Source organism: Prionailurus bengalensis, chromosome B1, assembly GCF_016509475.1.
Source record: "Prionailurus bengalensis isolate Pbe53 chromosome B1, Fcat_Pben_1.1_paternal_pri, whole genome shotgun sequence".
In the NCBI taxonomy this organism is placed as follows: Eukaryota; Metazoa; Chordata; class Mammalia; order Carnivora; family Felidae; genus Prionailurus; species Prionailurus bengalensis.
In genome coordinates, this window is record NC_057344.1 from 205,515,719 (window position 1) to 205,533,954 (window position 18,236).

Genomic DNA, 18,236 nt, shown 5'->3' on the forward strand with positions numbered 1-18,236 from the left:
ATGCGTGCGACCCCACCCGTGCAACATGCTTCACACACAGACGCGCGCGTGAAGGCTGGATTAGTGGTCGGATTCGTGGTCGCCACGGGTTCAGGAGGTGCCGGTGTGTCTGTGAAAGGACAAGAAGGGTTTTCTGCCATGACCGGCTTGGTGTCCTGCCGTCATTCTGGGTATGGTTTTGTCACTATGGTTCGTGAGACGCTACCGCTGGGAGAAACCCTGTCACACCTGCGTGTTGATCTCCAGTCAGCCTGGGATGAGAAGCTCTCTTTGGAAAAGGGAAGCGATGGACCCGTCTGCCTCCCGGGGTCGTCGTGAGGTTGAGTGGGGCCGAATGAGGTGGCGGGTGCACCCCTGCGCGGCATCGACCTGGGGCCACTCTGGTTCTTTCTTCTGTCCCCTCCCCTGCCACCCCTGCACCGTCTCCGCGACATTCTGTGTCTTCCGTCTCCGGGACTCTGGTTTATTTTTCTCCCTTGCGTCACCGTAGTCTCAGGCTGAGGAGGAGGGAGGGGGCTCTGGCTGCGGTCAGGCTCGCCCCGCTCTCCCTCCTTCCTCCTCTGTCCTGAGGATCCTGAGAACCCGTGGTGGGGTGGGGAGGACAGCCGGGGTGTTCACAAAGAGGTGGCGGAAGAGGAAGGGGGCGCTGAGAGCGAGGAGCCGGGCCTGGGCAGAGGCCGGATCGGTCCTGGCCACCGTGCGCTTCCCCGAGGCCCCCACCCCCCACCGGACAGCCTGGTCACTCCGGACCCGGAGCGGAGGCCTCAGTGGTGGCGATTCGTCCTGCGCTTGGTGAGGCACATCAGGGAAGCGTCTGGCATTTAGACGCTGGGTTCCAAGCGTGTCACATAAGCACCACCACCTCTGATGACCTTTCCGTGTGTAGTTTGTCGGCTTTCTCTTGTAGCTGATCGCCGAGGAAGGGGTGGACAGCCTGAACGTCAAGGAATTGCAGTCAGCGTGTCGGGCACGAGGCATGCGGGCCCTTGGAGTCACAGAGGATCGTCTGAGGGAGCAGCTGAAGCAGGTGCGTGGTTGAGGGGCTTTCCCTTCTGTCGGGCCAGCGTCGATAGGCTTGTTGTGCCAAGACCTCCCCGGGATCCGGTGGTGTCAGCCCCCCCCCCCCCCCCCCCGCCACTGGCTGGGGGTCCGGACGAGGGTGTGGTGACCCTGTCACGTGCCATGTGTTCACGGCTCTGAATGTTGCCTGGTTTTTCTCCCCTGCTCTTGGTCGATAACGGCCTTACTGTCCCCTCCTGGTCATCTGTGGACAGATGAGGACGAGGTTAACTTCCCTTGAAATTTCAGTCGGCCTCTTAACTGAGGCCAGAGACCTCTGGGTAAATAGGCCCGGGCCAGCCCACCCCAGGGGCCTCTCTTGGCTGTCTTGACACCTCTGGCAGCCCGGAGGGCCCTTGATCGGGACCCAGAGGCCAGCTCTGCAGCTGGCCTCAGGTTGAGTGGGAGGCGACATTCCGCGTTCACAGCGATTCAGCTGTCGCGTCCGAAGACTAATGGCGTGTCTGGTGCCGGCCGGCACCCTCCTTGGCGGTTCCCCTCCGCGTGTAGACGGATATATGTCGGTACCCGCTTCTCCTTTGGCACAAGCGGTGTTTGTTATGTGGCCCCCAGACGGAGCCTTCTCTGGAGGGTGAGTCTCCCCGTGTCTTCCCCCACGCGTGCCTGGGATTGTGTCCAGTCTTCTCTGAGCACGCTCAGGACACGTGTGAGTGTGGGCGCTGCCCCACGGCGCTGTCGGGGATCCGAGTGTTTGTGCGTCTTCCTTCTTGTCCCACCTCCCGTCCTGCGTCCAGATAGTGTCCACACATGTTCATGGGCTTCCTTGTCACTTTGAAGGTCGTCTTTGTATCGCGAAACAGCCTTAAGCAGTGCGGGCGCTCGGCAGGCATGCGGGGCCCTGAAGGCCTCATGAGGCCACGGGTGCTACCATTGTGGTTCATTTTTTTTTTTTTTTACGTGACTTCTAAGTGAAGAGCTTCGGTAACAGAGTCTGGGCGTCTCGCTCAGTTTCTTCTGAGCCCGGCCGCCATGCCGTGTGGCATCTCGTGCTTGACTCCCTGAGGGTGGGCGGCAGGTCGTAAGAGGCAGCGGTAGGTGGGCGTGGTGGAACTTGAGGACTCCTGTTCTTGGGAGAATTTCCTTCGGCGACTCGGTGCGCCCATCCACTCGAGTCCTCCCCCGCCATCAAACCAGAACAGAGAGGACCGTTCCAGGGTCCGGGTCCCGGGTTAGGCAGACGGGGCGCGGCCAGTGGGTGAGTCTGTCTCGAACCCCCGATTGCAGTGGCTGGAGCTGCACCTTCATCAGGAGATCCCCACGTCCCTGCTCATCCTGTCCCGGGCCATGTACCTCCCCGACACCCTCTCGCCCGCTGACCAGCTCAAGTCCACGCTGCAGACGCTCCCGGAGATCGTGGTGCGTACTGCCTTCTGCGGCTCACTCTGGAAGGGGCTCTCTCGCTTCTGGGGGGAGCAGCTGCAGAAGAGGCCCCCTCCTCGGCCAGGGCAGCCCTTGGATCCACCCTCCCTGCTTCTCTCTCGTCTCATCTTTTCTCTGAACGTCGAGGACTCCGGTGGTGTGTGCAGAGGGTGACCCTTGGCCGCCTGGTGGCCTTTGCCCGCCCCTGGGGTCCCCGCGGTGTGATCCATTCCCCTCGGAAGCCCGGACAGCGGCCCCTCTCAGAAACACAGGCTGGGGGCAGGGTGCTGTGTGAGCCTCTCCGGCATCCCCCCCCTCACAGGTGTCCCCTCTCTGAAGGCGAAAGAAGCACAGGTGAAGGCGGCTGAGGTGGAGGGCGAGCAGGTGGACAACAAGGCGAAGCTGGAGGCCACCCTGCAGGAGGAGGAGGCCATCCGGCAGGAGCACCGGGAGAAGGAGCTGCGCAGACTCTCAGAGGCGGCGGTGAGCGGCCAGCAGGGCCCCTGGACCTGCCCGGAGAGGGGGCCGCGTGGAGCGGGGCACAGGCCGACGGTGGTCTTCGGCCTTCCCGGAGACTGCTGGTGAACCGGGTCCGGGTCCCTACGGTCCGCCTCCTTTGTCCTTCCCGGGGCCATCGGGTGGCACAGCGGACGCAGGGGTGCTCGGGGCGGGGGGCTGCGGCTCTGAAGTGGGGGCAGGACCTGGCCGGCAGGTCACGTGGCCCTTGAGGTGTCTCCTCTGGAAGGTGTGGGCAGCTTCCCAGAGCTGTCAGGGCAGGGCCGAGGATGGAATACAGGGGCCTTGGTTGACCTGGGAAACGCCAGCGCCCAGCCCCCCAGGGCCGCGTCACTGCACCTGTTGGGGTCCCGCCGTGAAGCCCACAGAAGGCGCGTCACCTGCTGCTGGTTGACAGGTTCTTACAGCGCCCGCCAGCTCGGAGCAGGCCTGTCGAAAGCGCGCCCCTAGCCTGGGCCGGTGTGGACGCCTCGGGACGGCGGCCGGAGGCACTGAGCTGGCAGTGGTCTTGCATTTCAGAAGGAAGCAGAGCCGGACGTGACGGCAGAGGCCGTCCCTGGGAGGCCTGTGGCCGAGCTGCAGCCAGAAGTGTCTGAGGTGACTCTGCCGTCAGAGGCCCTGAAGGACCCCGCCCCCGTCCTGGAAGGCTCAAAGGTAACCGCGCACGCGCCCCCTCCCCTCCCCCCCCAGGGGTGGAGGCTGTGTTGGAGCTCAACCGGAGGGTGAAGGGGGGCTGGCTTGTGCAGCAGGGGCTCCTGAGGAGACGGGGCCACGGGGGTCACGGCCTGGCTTTGGACAATAGTAAGTAGCTGTGGGGCGAGGAGGTGAGGCCGCAGGTTGGCGATGTTTCTGGGAGGCCCAGTGTGGTGTGAGAAGAGCCAGCTGGGCTCCAGGCTTTGGGCCTGAGCACCTGGAAGGTCGAGGCATCCATTACTTAGCACCCCCTCCTCCCAGCCCTCTGTACCCCGAGTGTCAGGGCCCCCCATGCCTGGAGGCAGGTCCACAGGCCCTTTTATTGGCTGGGCTGTGCAGTGGGAAGGCCTGCCCGCTGTCACCTGCCCCGGTCTGATGTGCTGTGCATCCTAGGGGTTCTTCTCAGGGTGGCCTCACTGTCCTGCCTGTAGCCCCCTCCCCTTGTGGGACGCCTTCCGTCTTGATCTCCCAGGAGTCAGGTAGACAGATGGCGGAGGAGGAGTGAGGCCCGGGCAGCAGATCCATGTTGGGGGATTTCAAGCAGCGTCCCGGGTGGCCTCCAGGTCCAGAGGTCAGAAGAGACGGGGCTATGGAGGCCCCGCTTCTGCGGTCCGACACGTTGACGCCTGGGTAGAGGGGGCTGCGTCCAGGGGAGGGTGGGCCTTGTCAGGAGTATTGAGGGTCTGGTGGGGGAGGCCTGAAGACTGACTCCAAATGGGTAGGGGGAGGTGGTCTGTGGCCTTGGCGGGAGCAGTTTGGAGCAGAGGTGGCAGGAAAGGCCCCCTGGGGTGTCTCAGCCTTCTCCAGGCCTGGGGGGGCGGGGGGCGCTGGAGCAGGTGGCAGGGAGGCCTGGGGCTCGGGGCAGACCTCTGCTGGGGGGTGGGGACAGTGGTGGGGAGGGAGGCCAAGGCCATCCTGGGACACGACCTAGGAGAGAGATGGAAGCAGACCTGTGGCGGTATTGGCACATCGGGTGGGGGACAGGGGCGGGGAGAGAGGGTCCCAAGAACTTGGCCAAGCTGCCCTCAAAGGGTGACCCGGGGAAGGGTCAGGGCCAGGGCCCGAGGTGTCAGGGTTGTTTTTAAGGTGGGGCAAGGCTGGGATGTGGACAGCTGAGCAGAGATGGAACCCGGCTGGGCCCACGTGGTTCAGGAGGAAGGAGGCACCTGTCATTAAGTCCAGTGGGTGTGCCCAGCTGTCTTCACGGAAGCGGATGCACCCCACTTCCAGCGGATTAAAGACCTAAGTGTGAAAAGACGTTTCGGAGTCTCAGGAGAGCTAGGGCTTAACAAGGATTTCTCAGCAAGAAGCACAAGCCTTTAAAAAAATTAAGTGAAGGACCTTTCTTCCCCAGAAAGATGCCGCAAAGAGTGGGTGGAACAGGTGGCTCGTCCCCTCTTGCGGTGCGGCCTTGTAGGTTTTAGCGGCGCTGGCTGTCTGCGGGGCCCGACGGAGAACGCTCACAGCTCTCCCTCAGCGCAGAAGTCGAGCTTGCGCCGAAAGCCTTTCCACGGAGAAACCCAGGCCCACGTGGCTTCACAGGCGAGGAGGCTCCTGTGAGTCCAAACGTGTAGGGAAGGGGTCCCACACAGACTGCTCGCAGAAAGCGAAGGGGGGTCTTTTCCTCGCTCACTGCGGCAAGCATCGGCAGCATCAGCCAACACCAGGTCCGCAGGAGGAGCCTTCGGAACCGCGTCCTTCGTGAGCACGGTGTGAAAGTTGTCAGCAGACATGCAGCGGGTCCCTTGCATCTGTTCTGTGAAAAGGATAACCGTGGTCTCGGGGGGCTTGTCCGGGAACACGGCACAGTGGCAACGCGCTGAGGGGAAAAGCCACAGACGACCATCTCTGTAAATGCGGAAGTACTTCACAGAATCCAGCATCTTCCTGATTAAAAACACACTTCTCAGCCAGTGGAGGGGAACCGTCTCACCCCAGTGAGGACATCTGTAGAGGTGCCGCGGCTGGCGTGGCCCCTGGCGAGGGCGCCCACTCTTGCTACGCACCGTGCAGAGGTTGTGGCCAGGACACCTAGGCAAGAAAGAAGAAAACCACTCCGTCAAAAGGAAGCAATGAAGCTGCCTGTTCACAGACGGTGTGGGCAGCTACAAATCAGCTGTGTCCTGCGTACTGGTGATGAGCAGTGGGGTCGAAATTTCAAAAAGTGTGTCATTTCCAGCCCCTAAAGTGAACTACTAGGGAGAAATTTGACCTGTACATTGAATGCTGTGAAGTGCTGAGATTGATTACCTAAAACAGATTTCCTGCGCTCATAGATGCGTGCGAGGTGTTAGTTCTCCGACCGATGTACAGATTCAGAACCATCAAAATCCCAGTAGGCTTTTTGTTGACACAGACGGACGTCTTCTAAGACGTCTGTGGAAGCTCAAAGGAGCTACAATATAAACCAGTGGGTGAGCGCGTTGGGTAGGTGCTCCGGGTGGGATACTGTTCAGCACTTGAAAGGCGTGAGACAACGCGGGGTCTCCCACTCAGAAGGCGAGCGAGGGCGCGTGTGCAGGAGCTCGCTCTCCGGGACCTGCTCAGTGTGTGACCCCCGAGGTTTTGGGGCGGCCGATGGTTTCCTGAGTGCGCGTGCACGTCAGATCCACGCTCGGGGCGCGCCCGGGCACCGTGGGCAGTGAGCACAGGCACTGCGCGTCTCTGCTGGCCTCTGCCCACCGCGGTGGGAGCAGACTCTCCGGCGGGGTGGAGGGGGAAGGGCTTTCCTTCAACCGGGTTTTCCCTGGTGTGCCCTTGTTTTCTCCACAGGAAGAGGAAATAACGAAAGAGGAAATCGACATCATCAGCAATGCCTGCTCGAAGCTGAAAGAGCAGAAGTCGTCCCTGACCAAGGAGAAGGAGGAGCTGGAGCTGCTGAAGGAAGACGTGCAGGACTACAGCGAGGTGGGCGGGGCTGCCAGTTGGGGGGGGGCATCAGGTGAGGGGGTGCCAGGTGGGCGGGGCCGCCAGGTGGGGGGGGCATCAGGTGAGGGGGTGCCAGGTGGGCGGGGCCGCCAGGTGGGGGGGGCATCAGGTGAGGGGGTGCCAGGTGGGCGGGGCCGCCAGGTGGGGGGGGCATCAGGTGAGGGGGTGCCAGGTGGGCGGGGCCGCCAGGTGGGGGGGCATCAGGTGAGGGGGTGCCAGGTGGGTGGGGCCGCCAGGTGGGGGGGCATCAGGTGAGGGGGTGCCAGGTGGGCGGGGCCGCCAGGTGGGGGGGGCATCAGGTGAGGGGGTGCCAGGTGGGCGGGGCCGCCAGGTGGGGGGGGCATCAGGTGAGGGGGTGCCAGGTGGGCGGGGCCGCCAGGTGGGGGGGCATCAGGTGAGGGGTGCCAGGTGGGCGGGGCCGCCAGGTGGGGGGGGCATCAGGTGAGGGGGTGCCAGGTGGGCGGGGCCGCCAGGTGAGGGGGTGGGGGCCGCTCCACAGACCTGGACGGGGAAAGAAATCCCAGGGGTGCTCAGTACCCCTTCTGCTCAACGACTGGTGAACGGCACCTGCTCTAGTCCTGCGGTGCTGGCCGTCCACCCTCCTCGTCCACAGGGGCCTGCCCCTTGTGGTTTCTAAAGGCACGTGAGGGATGGGATAAAAAGCCTGGACGTTTGATAAAGGAAATCTTAGTTTCATTCACATTTCCCGGAAAGAGATTTCTCTGTTACGTACGCTGTGTGTGTGTGTGTGTGTGTGTGTGTGTGTGTGTGTGTGTTTCTAAGGAAAACGTGTTTGTTGGTTTTCTAAATATTACTTTCTAATCTGCTTTCAAAGAGCTGTTTTGGGGCACCTGGCTGGCTCAGTTGGTGGAGTGTGCAACTCTTGATCTCGGGGTCGTGAGTTCTAGCCCTACGTTGGGTGTAGAGCCTACTTTGTAAAAAGGTGTAAAAGACCTGTGTTTTCACAGACGTACTCGGAAGAGACAGTTCCTCGTCTCTAGCCCCGTTTTCCATCCTCCCTGTAATGCTTGCTCACAGGGAAAATCCTGACTCAGGGTTTAAGAAGACATTTCTTGTTCTTTAATTCTTTCAACCATTTATTTATTGTCTTAAAAGAAACATGAAGAAAGCTGAGACTCAAATAGATTCCATTCTTTGCTACAGAAACAGTATTTGGGTTTACAGAACCAAGCTAATAAGACTTTGCAGCTTTCCGTGGCTGGAATTGGTGGGTTTCTGTTTTGTTAATGACCTGGAACTTTTTATCTTTGTGATGCCACTTTGGGTTAATTTAATTGTTACAAGATAAAGTTAATTGTAAGATTCTTTTTTTTTTTGAGACAATCTTTTATCGCTAAATCATTTCATTAGGACTTGCAAGAGATCAAGGAACTTTCAAAGGCGGGCACAGAGGTCTGTGTGGAGGAGTCTAAGGCCAGCAAGAGGCTGACGCGGAGAGTGCAGCAGATGATCGGGCAGATAGACGGCCTGTTGGCACAGCTGGAGGCGGACCAGACGGCCGGCAAACTGGGCACGGCCGCCGCCAGCCCGCCTGCAGGGTGAGTGTGCCTCAGGTGCCGGCCCAGGGGAGCCCAGGGCCTTTCTGGCCTTGGAGTGTTTCTCTGCTGTGGTGCCAGCCCCTGACCTTTGACCCAGTGGTTCCAGCCAGAAGCCCAGCCACATCTTTTCAGTGTCCACTTCTCAGTGATTGTTTTACTGAAGGAACTCTCAGGGTGGCCTCTTCTGCACACACACACGTGTATGCACACACACGCACACCTTGGCCACTGTCAGGACCACAGCCGTGGCCTGGCTCCTCTCCCCCTGGCCACCATAGTGCACACCTCTCTCTCTCCAGGCTTCTGTCAAGCTGGTCCTTCCAGAATGTACGTAGGGTTACAGCTCCCCTGGGAACCCCCAGCCTCTCCTCCCCCTCCGGCCACAGCTACGCTTAGTTCCTGTTCTCCCAGATTCCCGGTGCTCTCCTGCCTCCTCCCTCTTTCCGAGCCCTCCACACACAAGGCGCTCGGTGATGGCCCCCACTCTGGAGGTCACTGTGTGCCAAGGAAACGACTCTGCCGGGTGGTAGCGGCTGACACTCGATGCTCCCGTGGGCTGGGCACTGCGCTCTGAGCGCCCACGTCTCTGAGGGGCGGGTGGGCTGGCTGCAGAGGTCCTGCTGTCCTCAGGTTGGGGGGCCTTCACCCCCAGGACAAGGTCAGTGTCCCTTCCCGGGGTGACCTACTGTGCAGGGTGGGCCCACTCTGACCACGGCACGGGCAGGCCTGAGGGACCTGGTCCTAGTAACCACGGGACTCCCCGTCCCCATCACCAGTGGAGAGGCGGGGCTCACCGGGGGACTGCACACACAGGGAGACCTTGGACTGACTGATGGTCTCTGGTTTTGTGTCCGAGTTGGCCGGGCGTTCCCAAATGCAGGGGTGAGGGGCCCTGGAGGGAGGGAGAAGTTGCTCGGGTCGAGCTGACCCGTGGGAGGCCTGGTGAGGCTGTGGTACGTCTGTGCCACATGCAGGCTGTGTCCCCCCCAGGGAGACTGTCATCAGCGTCACCGAGCTCATCAGTGCCATGAAGCAGATCAAGCACATTCCGGAAAACAAGCTCATCAGCTTGGTCTCGGCACTGGATGAAAATAAGGATGGCAAGGTCAACATCGATGACCTGGTCAAGGTGAGTCGGCGGGGCCGGGTCAGGGCCACCAGGCCCAGCCGAGGGCTTGCTCGGGGGGGGGGGGGCGCGTGTGGCACGTGCGGCCCCGTGTCTGCCCTCACACAGAGCGAGGAGTGGTGCGGTTGGAATGTCCGTCCAGAGCAGCCCACCCGCTTTTTGACAGGACACTTGGCTCCCCCCGCCTCCCGCGGGGCCGCGGGGCCGCGGCGCAGTCTGGGAAGCATGTTAGCAGGGTGCCTGGGGCACACCGACCTTGGCGGGCTGCTGTGGGTCGGCTTCGGTCCTGGTGGCGAGCTGGTGGGCGCGGGGGCCCAGGGAGCTGGGCAGCCCGGGAGACCCAGAATGGGATCCCCCTTTGTAAGGAGGCCTGGGGCCTTGCATTTCTGAGGAGAGAGCCCCCTCACGGGTGTCGGAACGGTTCCTGGTGTTTCCAGCTAGTGATTTTCTTACACGTTTCCCGAGCGTATCCGCTAACTTACCATGTAGTTCAGCCGCAAGGCCAGACGGTACCAAATGCACGTGCTGGGTCATTGCTTTGCCGGCAGCAGAGGCTGGGAGGCCCGAGCCCCCATCACCCGCCCCTTCCCTGGGGCCCCTTTCCTTGGTGTGGACGGCAGCTCACGTGTTCTCGCCCTGCACTCAGAGCGCTGCACTCTGTCCGGGGCAGGCCCCCCGGCCTTGTGTCCACCTGGCCTGCCTTCCGCTGCTCCTTCCTGCATGCCAGGCCCGTAGGAGGCACACCCAGCACCCTCGAGAGCCACACGTCCCCTGCCTCCGGAGCCCCTCTCCCTCGTGGCTTGTAGCTTGGCCTGGGGCTCGGGAGCCTGTTGGCCTCCTGGGGGTGGGTGGTGTCTAGTCCTCAGAACCAGGGCAGCTGAAGGACCCCGGGGCTCCCCTGCTGGGACGTCACTGATGGCCATTCGGCCTGGTAGCCAAGGACGCGGCTTGGAGGGGGAGCCGCGCCGTGTTCCCGGCGTGTCCCCGGCGTGCTCCTTGGGGAAAGCGCCGCGCAGGGACAAGGCCACCCCTGAGTCCCCTGGTCCTTTCCCGTGTGCGTAGGTCATCGAGCTGGTGGACAAAGAAGACATTCACATCTCCACCGGCCAGGTGGCCGAGATTGTAGCCATGCTGGAGAAGGAGGAGAAGGTGGAGGAGAAGGAGAAGGCCAAGGAGAAGGCCGAGAAGGAGGCCGCGGAAGTGAAGAACTAGGGGCCGCCTGCTCGTGTGCGCCTCGGGCCCATCCCGTGTCTGCCTCCACCCCGCCGCGCCGGCTGCCGCGGTCCTGCTGTGGTAGTGATGGCTCTGAGGTGATTCTTAGTGACGCATCTAGTATTTTGTCTGGAATAAATCAGAAACTTCCATAATCAAGTAATTTTTAATTTTCATCATTCCACGAAGATTCATTCAGTCTGGAATCCCCGAACCCTTGCAGGGAATCACGTCCGGATTCACACGGTGGCACGGTGCTGCTGTGGCCCCAGGCGTGGTGGCCGTATGCGGGCCTCGTGGCTCCAGAGGTGGGCCCGGCCGGACTGGGGCAGGGAGGCGCCTCGCCGAGTGCCGCAAGCTGGTGGCACCTGTCCCGGGAGGAGAAAGGACCGGCCGCGTGGACCCCCGTGCCCGTGGAGCCTGCAGCGTGCAGATGGGAAGGAGGCACGCGCGGCCCTCCCCAGCTCTGGACAAGTGTCCGGCAGTCAGTCTGCGGACTCGGGTTCCTGCCCGTCAGCGTTAAAAGCACCGATTCGTGCCCATTTCCAAGGTCGTCTCTGTAGCAACGGGGATCGCGTGGCCTCTGGAAAACCACAGTTGTCTGGCAGGAATGTCGTGCCTTGTGCGAGCCCCCTGTCGTGGTGTGTCAGCTCTTCCTTGCTCTAACCTTTGATTTTCACCTAGTCCCTCACCAGTTGACTAGTACAGAATTTTTACACACGACGGTCCGCCTGCCACGTGCGTAACAGCTAACGTGAATCATGCCGTGAGAGATGCTAATGAAGCCCTTGAAAATGAAGCATTTCCGTTTGAGTAATTTACCACCCTCTTGTAGCTTTCAGAAAGTTTCCCAGTTTGGGTCCTTAGCACCTCATCGCCCCTGTGGGTGATCAGAGCAGGTCCCCCCCGCGTGTCCAGGCCGACGCTCTGCGTGCGCCTCGCCCACCATAGCTCCGCAGCCCCGCGGTGTCCTCGTTGCTCCCGGCGCTGCTAACTCGGTCCCCTGGCCCCCCGCCCCCACCCAGGACAAGTAGGCCGCTGGCCGTGCTCCCGGTCCTGTGGGTGGCGCGTCCTGAGGGGGCTTCGGAAAGGCAGAATCCTGCCGTGGGTCCGCGTAGGGCCGGCCTGGTGTGCCCCTGGGGGAAGCGGGGCGGCCTCCCTGGGCTTGGAGCCCGGCCCTGGCCTCTGGCCGTCTCGGCACCTGGCAGCTGAGGTCGGTGGTGCTCAGTGGGCGGCCTGTGGTCTCAGCTCTGTGTCACTGGTCCTTCAGAGGCCGGGTCCGTTATGGGCCAGAACGCTCTCTCAGGGGAGGCCAAGCAGAGGGGCTGGAAGACATAGGAACTGAGTGGCCAGAGCAGCCAGGAGAGGCGGAGCACCCAGAAACGATGGATCTGAATTACTTGAAACTTTTCGTTCAGCCGTTAAAGAGGAAACTTGACAAAATAGGAATACGATTATGTATCGTCAAACGTAAACCTTTGTAAAGTAGCAGCTGGGTTCTAAAGGGTTTTTCCTTCAGTTGTTTGAGAAGGAAATCTATATATTCTAGATGCTTAATTAATTTATCTATGAATGACCTTACACGCATCTCAGTAGCCTGGTTTTCAGCTGTAGGGAGCGCGTGTGTGTGCCAGCTTTGGGTGGCCCACGTGCCCCGTGGATGGCGGTTGTCTTTCCAGCAGGCACTGCTTTGGGGCCCAGCAAGCCGCGCCCACCCCCTGTCTTCAGCCTCGGCGCTCCGGACGTCCTCATGGATGCTGTCCCGGCGGCGGCCAGGCGCTCCTGCCGTGCCCGCTGCCCTGGAACCCCCCTCCTGGGTTTTCTGCGCTGTCCGGGAGCAGCGCTCACCCCCAGAAGCTACTGGGGGGCTTCTCGAACACACGTGGGCCTGACCTGCTGGTGGCGGCCTTCCGTGTTGGCGAAGTCGGCTGCTGGCTCCCTCTCTGTCACGTGTGGGCTTTTACTGCCCCGAACCTCACTTACTGCAGCCGAAATCAGTGTCTGGGTGCAGGCCCAGTACGTCGGGTCTAGAGAGCGGAGGCTTGTGCGCTAAGGTGTTCAGAGGCGGCTGTGTCCTGACCGCCTGCGGCCGAGCCTTCCCGCGCTCTCTCCGGAGGAGGAGGCGCCCGTATTTTCGGGTGCCTGGGAGGGCAAAGACTACTTGCAAATGAAACAGGAATTCTTAGCACAGGCCTCATCCTTCACTCCGCCTGAACGCCCACTCTTGTACCTGGGATTCAGGAAGTTGGCACGTGGTTCCTAGAGCCCTTTTGGGACGTCAGAGTCCGGCCTTTGTAAGTGAAGGGCACTTTGTAATTTTTGAAGAATGACCTGCAGGCGGTGGTTCTCACGGAGCGGCCCTGGGGTCAGCAGGGCAGCACCCCCTGGCCTTTGAGCGCTGTCTCCATGTGTCCTCCTGGGATCCCAGGGCCCGCTCCACTGAGAACCTCCCTCCCGGGCTGTGTATAAACATCTTTTTTAGAAATAGTGTTTTTATTAAAATAGGACATTGCTGCTCCCGTAACAGTTCAGACTAAGGTCTTTGAGTCATGTGACACAGCGGAAGCCAATGGAAGACGTCAGGGTGGTTGCAGCGTCTGCCTTTGTGACAGCCTTGTGCCCCCACGGTCTGGTTCTGCCTTTGCAGCGGAAGGGGGTGGCGGGTGACCATGGGTGTGAGTGTGCCGCGTGAGGCCAGATTCCAGATGGAGAGTCCCCTTCCGGAGCTCTAGCCCCGGCCGGGGTGCCTGCTTGTCTGGTGACAGCGGGCCTCCGTGTCGCGTCGGGCCGTGCACCCAGACCGATCCCTGTGGTGGGGACTAGACGCTGAATTTGATGTAAGGAGAAGGTTTAATAAAGCACTGTCTCCATGACCTCTGCCTGCCGTGCGATGGCTGCTTTGTCCAGACTGGCTCCCCCGCCCGCAGCCCGCAGCGGGTGCCTTGGGGCCTGGGTGGGCACAACCGGGTTCCTGGCCCAAGGGTCACCCAGGAGGGCATGGTTCTGTGTGAAATACTCTGATGGCTCCTGGGAGTGGGGGCTGCGTGCTCCGCCGAGGGGGCCCCAGATGCTGCAGGGGCCCTCCCTACCCTGCAGCCTGCTCCCCAGAGCGCCGAGGGGGCACGTGGGCAGTAGGGCTTCCTTGAAGCTGCCTGTGCTCTACCCTAGAGTGAAGGGCCGAGGCCCCCCGTTGGGGGCCACCTGGCACAGGGCGCCGGGAGCAGGACAGGCACAGTGTTACCTCCCCCCATCCTGCCACTCCTTCCGGCCCCGCTCCAGGGACAGATCACAGCCCTGAGCCCAGGACCTCCACCCTGTCTCAGGCGGCCTCACCCCTTCACTGGCACCGGGCTGCATGGGGCGCTGTGTGGGATCCTTCCACCTCTGCTGGGTCTCCTCCCTGCCCAGAGGCCACCCTAACCCGTGTCCCTTCTCTCCCTGAGGCCAGCCTTGGCCATTGTCCCCTCCGCCCCATAGGTCTGGGGAGCTGAGGGCCGCCGGGGCCTCAGCCCTTGTCTTCCCCCTGCCTGGGCCCTGGGCCAATGGCTCCCATCCAGGTTCATTGTGGTGCCCCTGGCAGGCATCCAGGCATGTGTTCACTCCGTGGGGTCCTTCCCCAGGCCACGCCTGGGAGTCAGTGGCCAGGGACAGGGGCCATGTGAGCCTGTGGCCAGCAGCTGCCCCAGAACACGAGGCCTGGTCTGCAGCCCGTTTCTCGGTTCCACGACTCAGAGGGCCACCGGGGCTCTGGGAAGGCTGATCTGGGGCGGAGGCAGGGATTGCTTATGGAGGTGGCGCTGCAGGGACACAGCAGCTGGCCCGAAGGGATGCTCCTGGCCCAAATGAGGACAGAACGAGTAGGAAACAGCAGAGAGAGCATGTGGGTGGCAAGCAAACATCCACGCCCCCGCTGGTGCAGATTATTGCCCTGGTTCTCTTCTCAGGAGAGTCTACCCCCGAAGCTCTTTAGCGAGAATCTGCTGGTGGACCCGCAGAAGCGCTGGAATCCGCTCGTCCTGCTTTGCAAACCCCACAGAATGGTGCCCGGGGGTGGTGGGGGCAGTGAGCCGGGGCCCCTGGGTGCTGCGGGAGCCGGGCGGGAGGGCTGCTGGCCAGGTGCCCTGGCTCTGCCCCCTTCCCCCACGGCGTTCCTGCCCCAGGCGCCCGGCCAGGAAAATCTGAGGGCCCCACGGGAGCACCAGCATATCCAGGACATGGCTGCCCCCTTCGAAAAGTTGCCGGCAGAGAGGTTAGGGGCTATTCCGGTCCAAGGAGAGACAGCAGCAGTCAACTGTGCGGGAGGCGATTGGAGTGTGTTTCGTGTGGGGACGCAGCCTCTGAAGACCTTGGCAGCCGCCGCGTGGGGAAGAGGACGCAGGGTGCGCGGATGACGGATGACGTCCAGTTTAGCGGGACAGGCCGGCGGGGGGCGGGCAGCGGACCTCGTAGGAACCAGACTGCGAAGGCTGAGCCTGCAGGGGGCAGGAGTGTGGAGGCACTCGACCCAGGTGGAGCCGGCCCGGGCGCCGGAGCGGAAGGCGAGGGGCGGGGTCGGGCCTGGAGGTTCGGGAATGGGGGAGCTCGCCACCCGCCGAGGCGGGGTGGCGTGTCGGCCCTGAGGCCTGCCCGGGGGCTGGGTCGGAGCCGACCGGTTCCGGGGAGACGGACAGCCCGGGTGGCAGGTGAGGGGCGGAGCCGCAGGTGCCGCCGGACAGGTGCAGCCCTACAGGGGCGGGGCCGCGGGAAGAGGTTGAGCCCGCGGGTGAGGTGCAGAGGGGCTCCGGGCCGCGCGGAGGGCAGGGCTGCGCTTGCCTGCCCGCCTGGTCCGTTCCTCTCCCGGCCCGCCCGCCCCGCCCGGGGTCTCCGCCGGCGTCCGGAAGACAGCCTCTCCCCCGGCGGCCAGGCCCCTCGTCCCGAGCGCGCACCCGGAGCCCAGCGGGACCGCGCGGGAGAGGCGCCCGGGACACGGGTGGTGGGAGGGGCGGGGGGCGGGGGAGGGGGCTGGGACGCTGCCCGGCAGGCACTAGAGGGCGCTCCCGGCCCGCGCTCCGCCCGCCTCCGCGTTTCCTGCCTCCCGCCCCCCGCCCTCCCCCACCGGCTCCCTGCAGGGCTCCTCCCCCTCCCCAGGTTCCCGCCTCTCCCCCCCTTCCCCCCGGCCCGGGCTCCCCCCAGGGCTCCCCGGTCCCCCTTCCCATCCGGGTCCCCCGCCCCGAGGCTCCCTGGCTCTCCCCGGGCTCCCGGCCCCCCTGCTCGCCGCAGGGCTCCCCGCCTCCCTGAGGCTCCTTCCGCCCCGTCCCCGGGCTCCCCAGTCCCCTACCCAGAACCCCACTGGGCTAGGGCGCACGTGGTCCACGCCCTCATTGGCCTCCATCGCTGTTCCTGCCCCCCGCGCTCTGGACACAGAACACATGGGATCTCTGGCAGGCTGGAGGGGTGTGGGGAGTGCTTCCCTGAGTGGGGTCAAGGTATTGGGCGGCACCGGTTATCGGTTACCCGGAGGCAGGACCCTGGTAGCCTCGCCTGCTCTCCGGGAGGCCCCACAAACCCATCACTCGTCACTCGTGGAAGGTGAGTTGAACTCAGCCACAGGGGAGCCAGTTTCTTAGAAGCCAGAGTAAAAGCGCACACAGCCCAGGGGCTAGTTAACCAGCTGCGGCCCTTCATGGTGAGACCTGACAATGTGAGGAGCCACAGGGGAGGGAGGGGCACGCGGTTGACAAACCCCTGGGGAGCTGGGGAGGGCTGGGCAGCGCTAGGCTCCAGAGAGTTCTGTGCGAGTCTGCGCACGGGCACCTGTCCCAGAACCCTCTTCAGTCTCACCGCCCGGTGGCGGCACCACGGTCTCCCTGTGAGTCTTCCCAGACTTGCCCCCCCGCCCGCGCTGCACTGCTGTGCGGGTGGGTGCCCCCTCCGTGGCCCCACTCCCTCAGACCCCGGAGCAGAGGGGGCCAGATCCTGTCACTGGGTCCTTCCTCAGTGCCCCCTGAGGGTCAGGGAGCAGCATCTGCCCAAAATCATAGGACGGGGGGGGGGGGGGGGGGGGGGGGGGGGGGGGGGGGCAGGCCAGGGATGGGGAAGGGAACGTCCAGGAGCAGGAGTATGGCCAGCAGAGTGGAGCCCACTGTCCCAGGGTCTGGTGGATCAGAGGCCAGGTGAGAGCTTTGCTTACATGTGGCTCCATGGGGGTGGGGGGGGGGGGGGACCCACCTAGAAACCACCTCCCCCTCCCCAGGAGGCCTCGGCCCCCAGAGCCCATGTGGACTCCCAAGAGCTGGGGGCAGCCAGGGGGCTTGGCAGGCCTACAGCCCCCCAAGGAAGGGGAGGCCTGCCCCGTGATGGTCTCATCGTCCCTCCCGTGGACACTACGGTGTCTGCACCCCCTGCCCTTGGGGACCTCGGACTGAGGCAGTGAAGGCCACCGGTGGTCCTAAGGCTCTGCCCTGCCGGGGCCGTGCCCCCGTGCAGCTGGACACACCGGACCACGTTGACCCTGGCTCTGCCCAGGGCTTGTCCTATCCCAGCCAGAGACCTGAGCAGGAAACCTGTAGAGGGCTTGTGACCCAGGCAGCCGGTGACCCCGCCCTCCCCGCCCTCCTCCGGGGGCGGAGGACAACCTGTCCCAGGTGGAGAGGATGACACTGCCTGGGGTTGCAAAAGGGCAGGAAACCAGAAAGCACAGAGCAGGGATGTGAACCAGTTGTCTCTGTTTATTTTTTGGAAAGCGCATCTGCCAGTTTGGGCCGACACCTTTGACCCCCATGAGGCTGGGGACCTGAGAACAGAGACCACCCTGGACCGCTGCCCGGCTGGCGGCCGATGAGCAAGACAGCCACCCAAATGCGGGCCATTAACAGTACAAAAAGTAACAAAACTGAATTCACGGCTTTCTCTCCCAAGCTTTGAAAGGTAGCAGTCTGGGCTATAAAAGTCTAAAAGCATTGCGTAAGAAGTGTTAAATCTACAGCAAATACATCTTGTAAAAACTCAATAAATTATATATATAGATATATATAAACTTGTAACATCTAATAACATCTGAACCTGCGTGCAGGGTTGCCCCCCCCCCCCTGGAAACTGCCTCCTCACTCAGAACACATGGCAATTAGAACTTGTATGAAAATACCAGCTTGCTTTGAAGTCCAAAAAATACATCTCCTAAAGAAAAACCCTATAGAAACCTAATTCCCCTGTGAAAGAAGGCCAAAGGAAATAAAATATCCTCACTAGAATCACCTCAAACTATTAACGACCCTTAAGGGTGCAAGGGACCTGGCTGGGCTTTGGGGTGAAGCCCTTAGCGGGCCCTCTACATGAAGCAGGAACCTTCTCGGCTGTTAATAAGTTAAAACTGAGACCTCTCTGCCACGCGGCTGGCTGAACACTATGAGCACGGGGGGAGAGGGGCACAGGGCCGGGGGTTCTGGGGGTCGATAAATAGCTTTACAAATATACAATTTTTAAAACAAAACTGCGTTGCCAGAAAAGCCTCTCGATCTCCTGCTGGTTTTCGCGTTGATCTCAGCAGATCCCTCGGGAACCTCCCGGGCCGGCGGCTGCGCCTCCCTCCTGCACCCTCAGGGTCCCGTGCCCGTTTAGACCGGCTCCTCCCTCCGTATAGATATCTCTATATATACGTATGTGTAGATCCTGTACACAGCATCTATTTATATAAATGTACACTCATTTCTGGAACGAACCTCTCGGACAGAAGTTAAAGCCTCCTGCCTTCAGGTACCCGTAATTCAGTCTCCCAAGGAGCAGGG

At 62.3% G+C, this 18,236-nt stretch overlaps 1 protein-coding gene and 1 long non-coding RNA gene across 2 annotated transcripts in view; both read left to right on the top strand.

The window, feature by feature from the left end:
* Nucleotides 1-13,346, top strand: part of LETM1 (leucine zipper and EF-hand containing transmembrane protein 1) — a 41,272-nt gene extending 27,926 nt beyond the window's left edge. Inside the window, 8 exon segments of the mRNA XM_043573181.1 lie at nt 908-1,027; nt 2,305-2,436; nt 2,779-2,922; nt 3,475-3,609; nt 6,421-6,555; nt 7,948-8,135; nt 9,126-9,264; nt 10,324-13,346. Coding sequence (XP_043429116.1) covers nt 908-1,027; nt 2,305-2,436; nt 2,779-2,922; nt 3,475-3,609; nt 6,421-6,555; nt 7,948-8,135; nt 9,126-9,264; nt 10,324-10,473 — 1,143 coding nt within the window. The 3' untranslated portion in view covers nt 10,474-13,346.
* Nucleotides 13,347-15,687: 2,341 nt separating this feature from the next.
* On the top strand, nt 15,688-17,488 carry LOC122479135. Its single transcript, XR_006296239.1, has 2 exons — nt 15,688-16,041; nt 17,196-17,488. It is a non-coding gene; the product is annotated as an uncharacterized LOC122479135 (long non-coding RNA).
* Nucleotides 17,489-18,236: the final 748 nt, after the last annotated feature.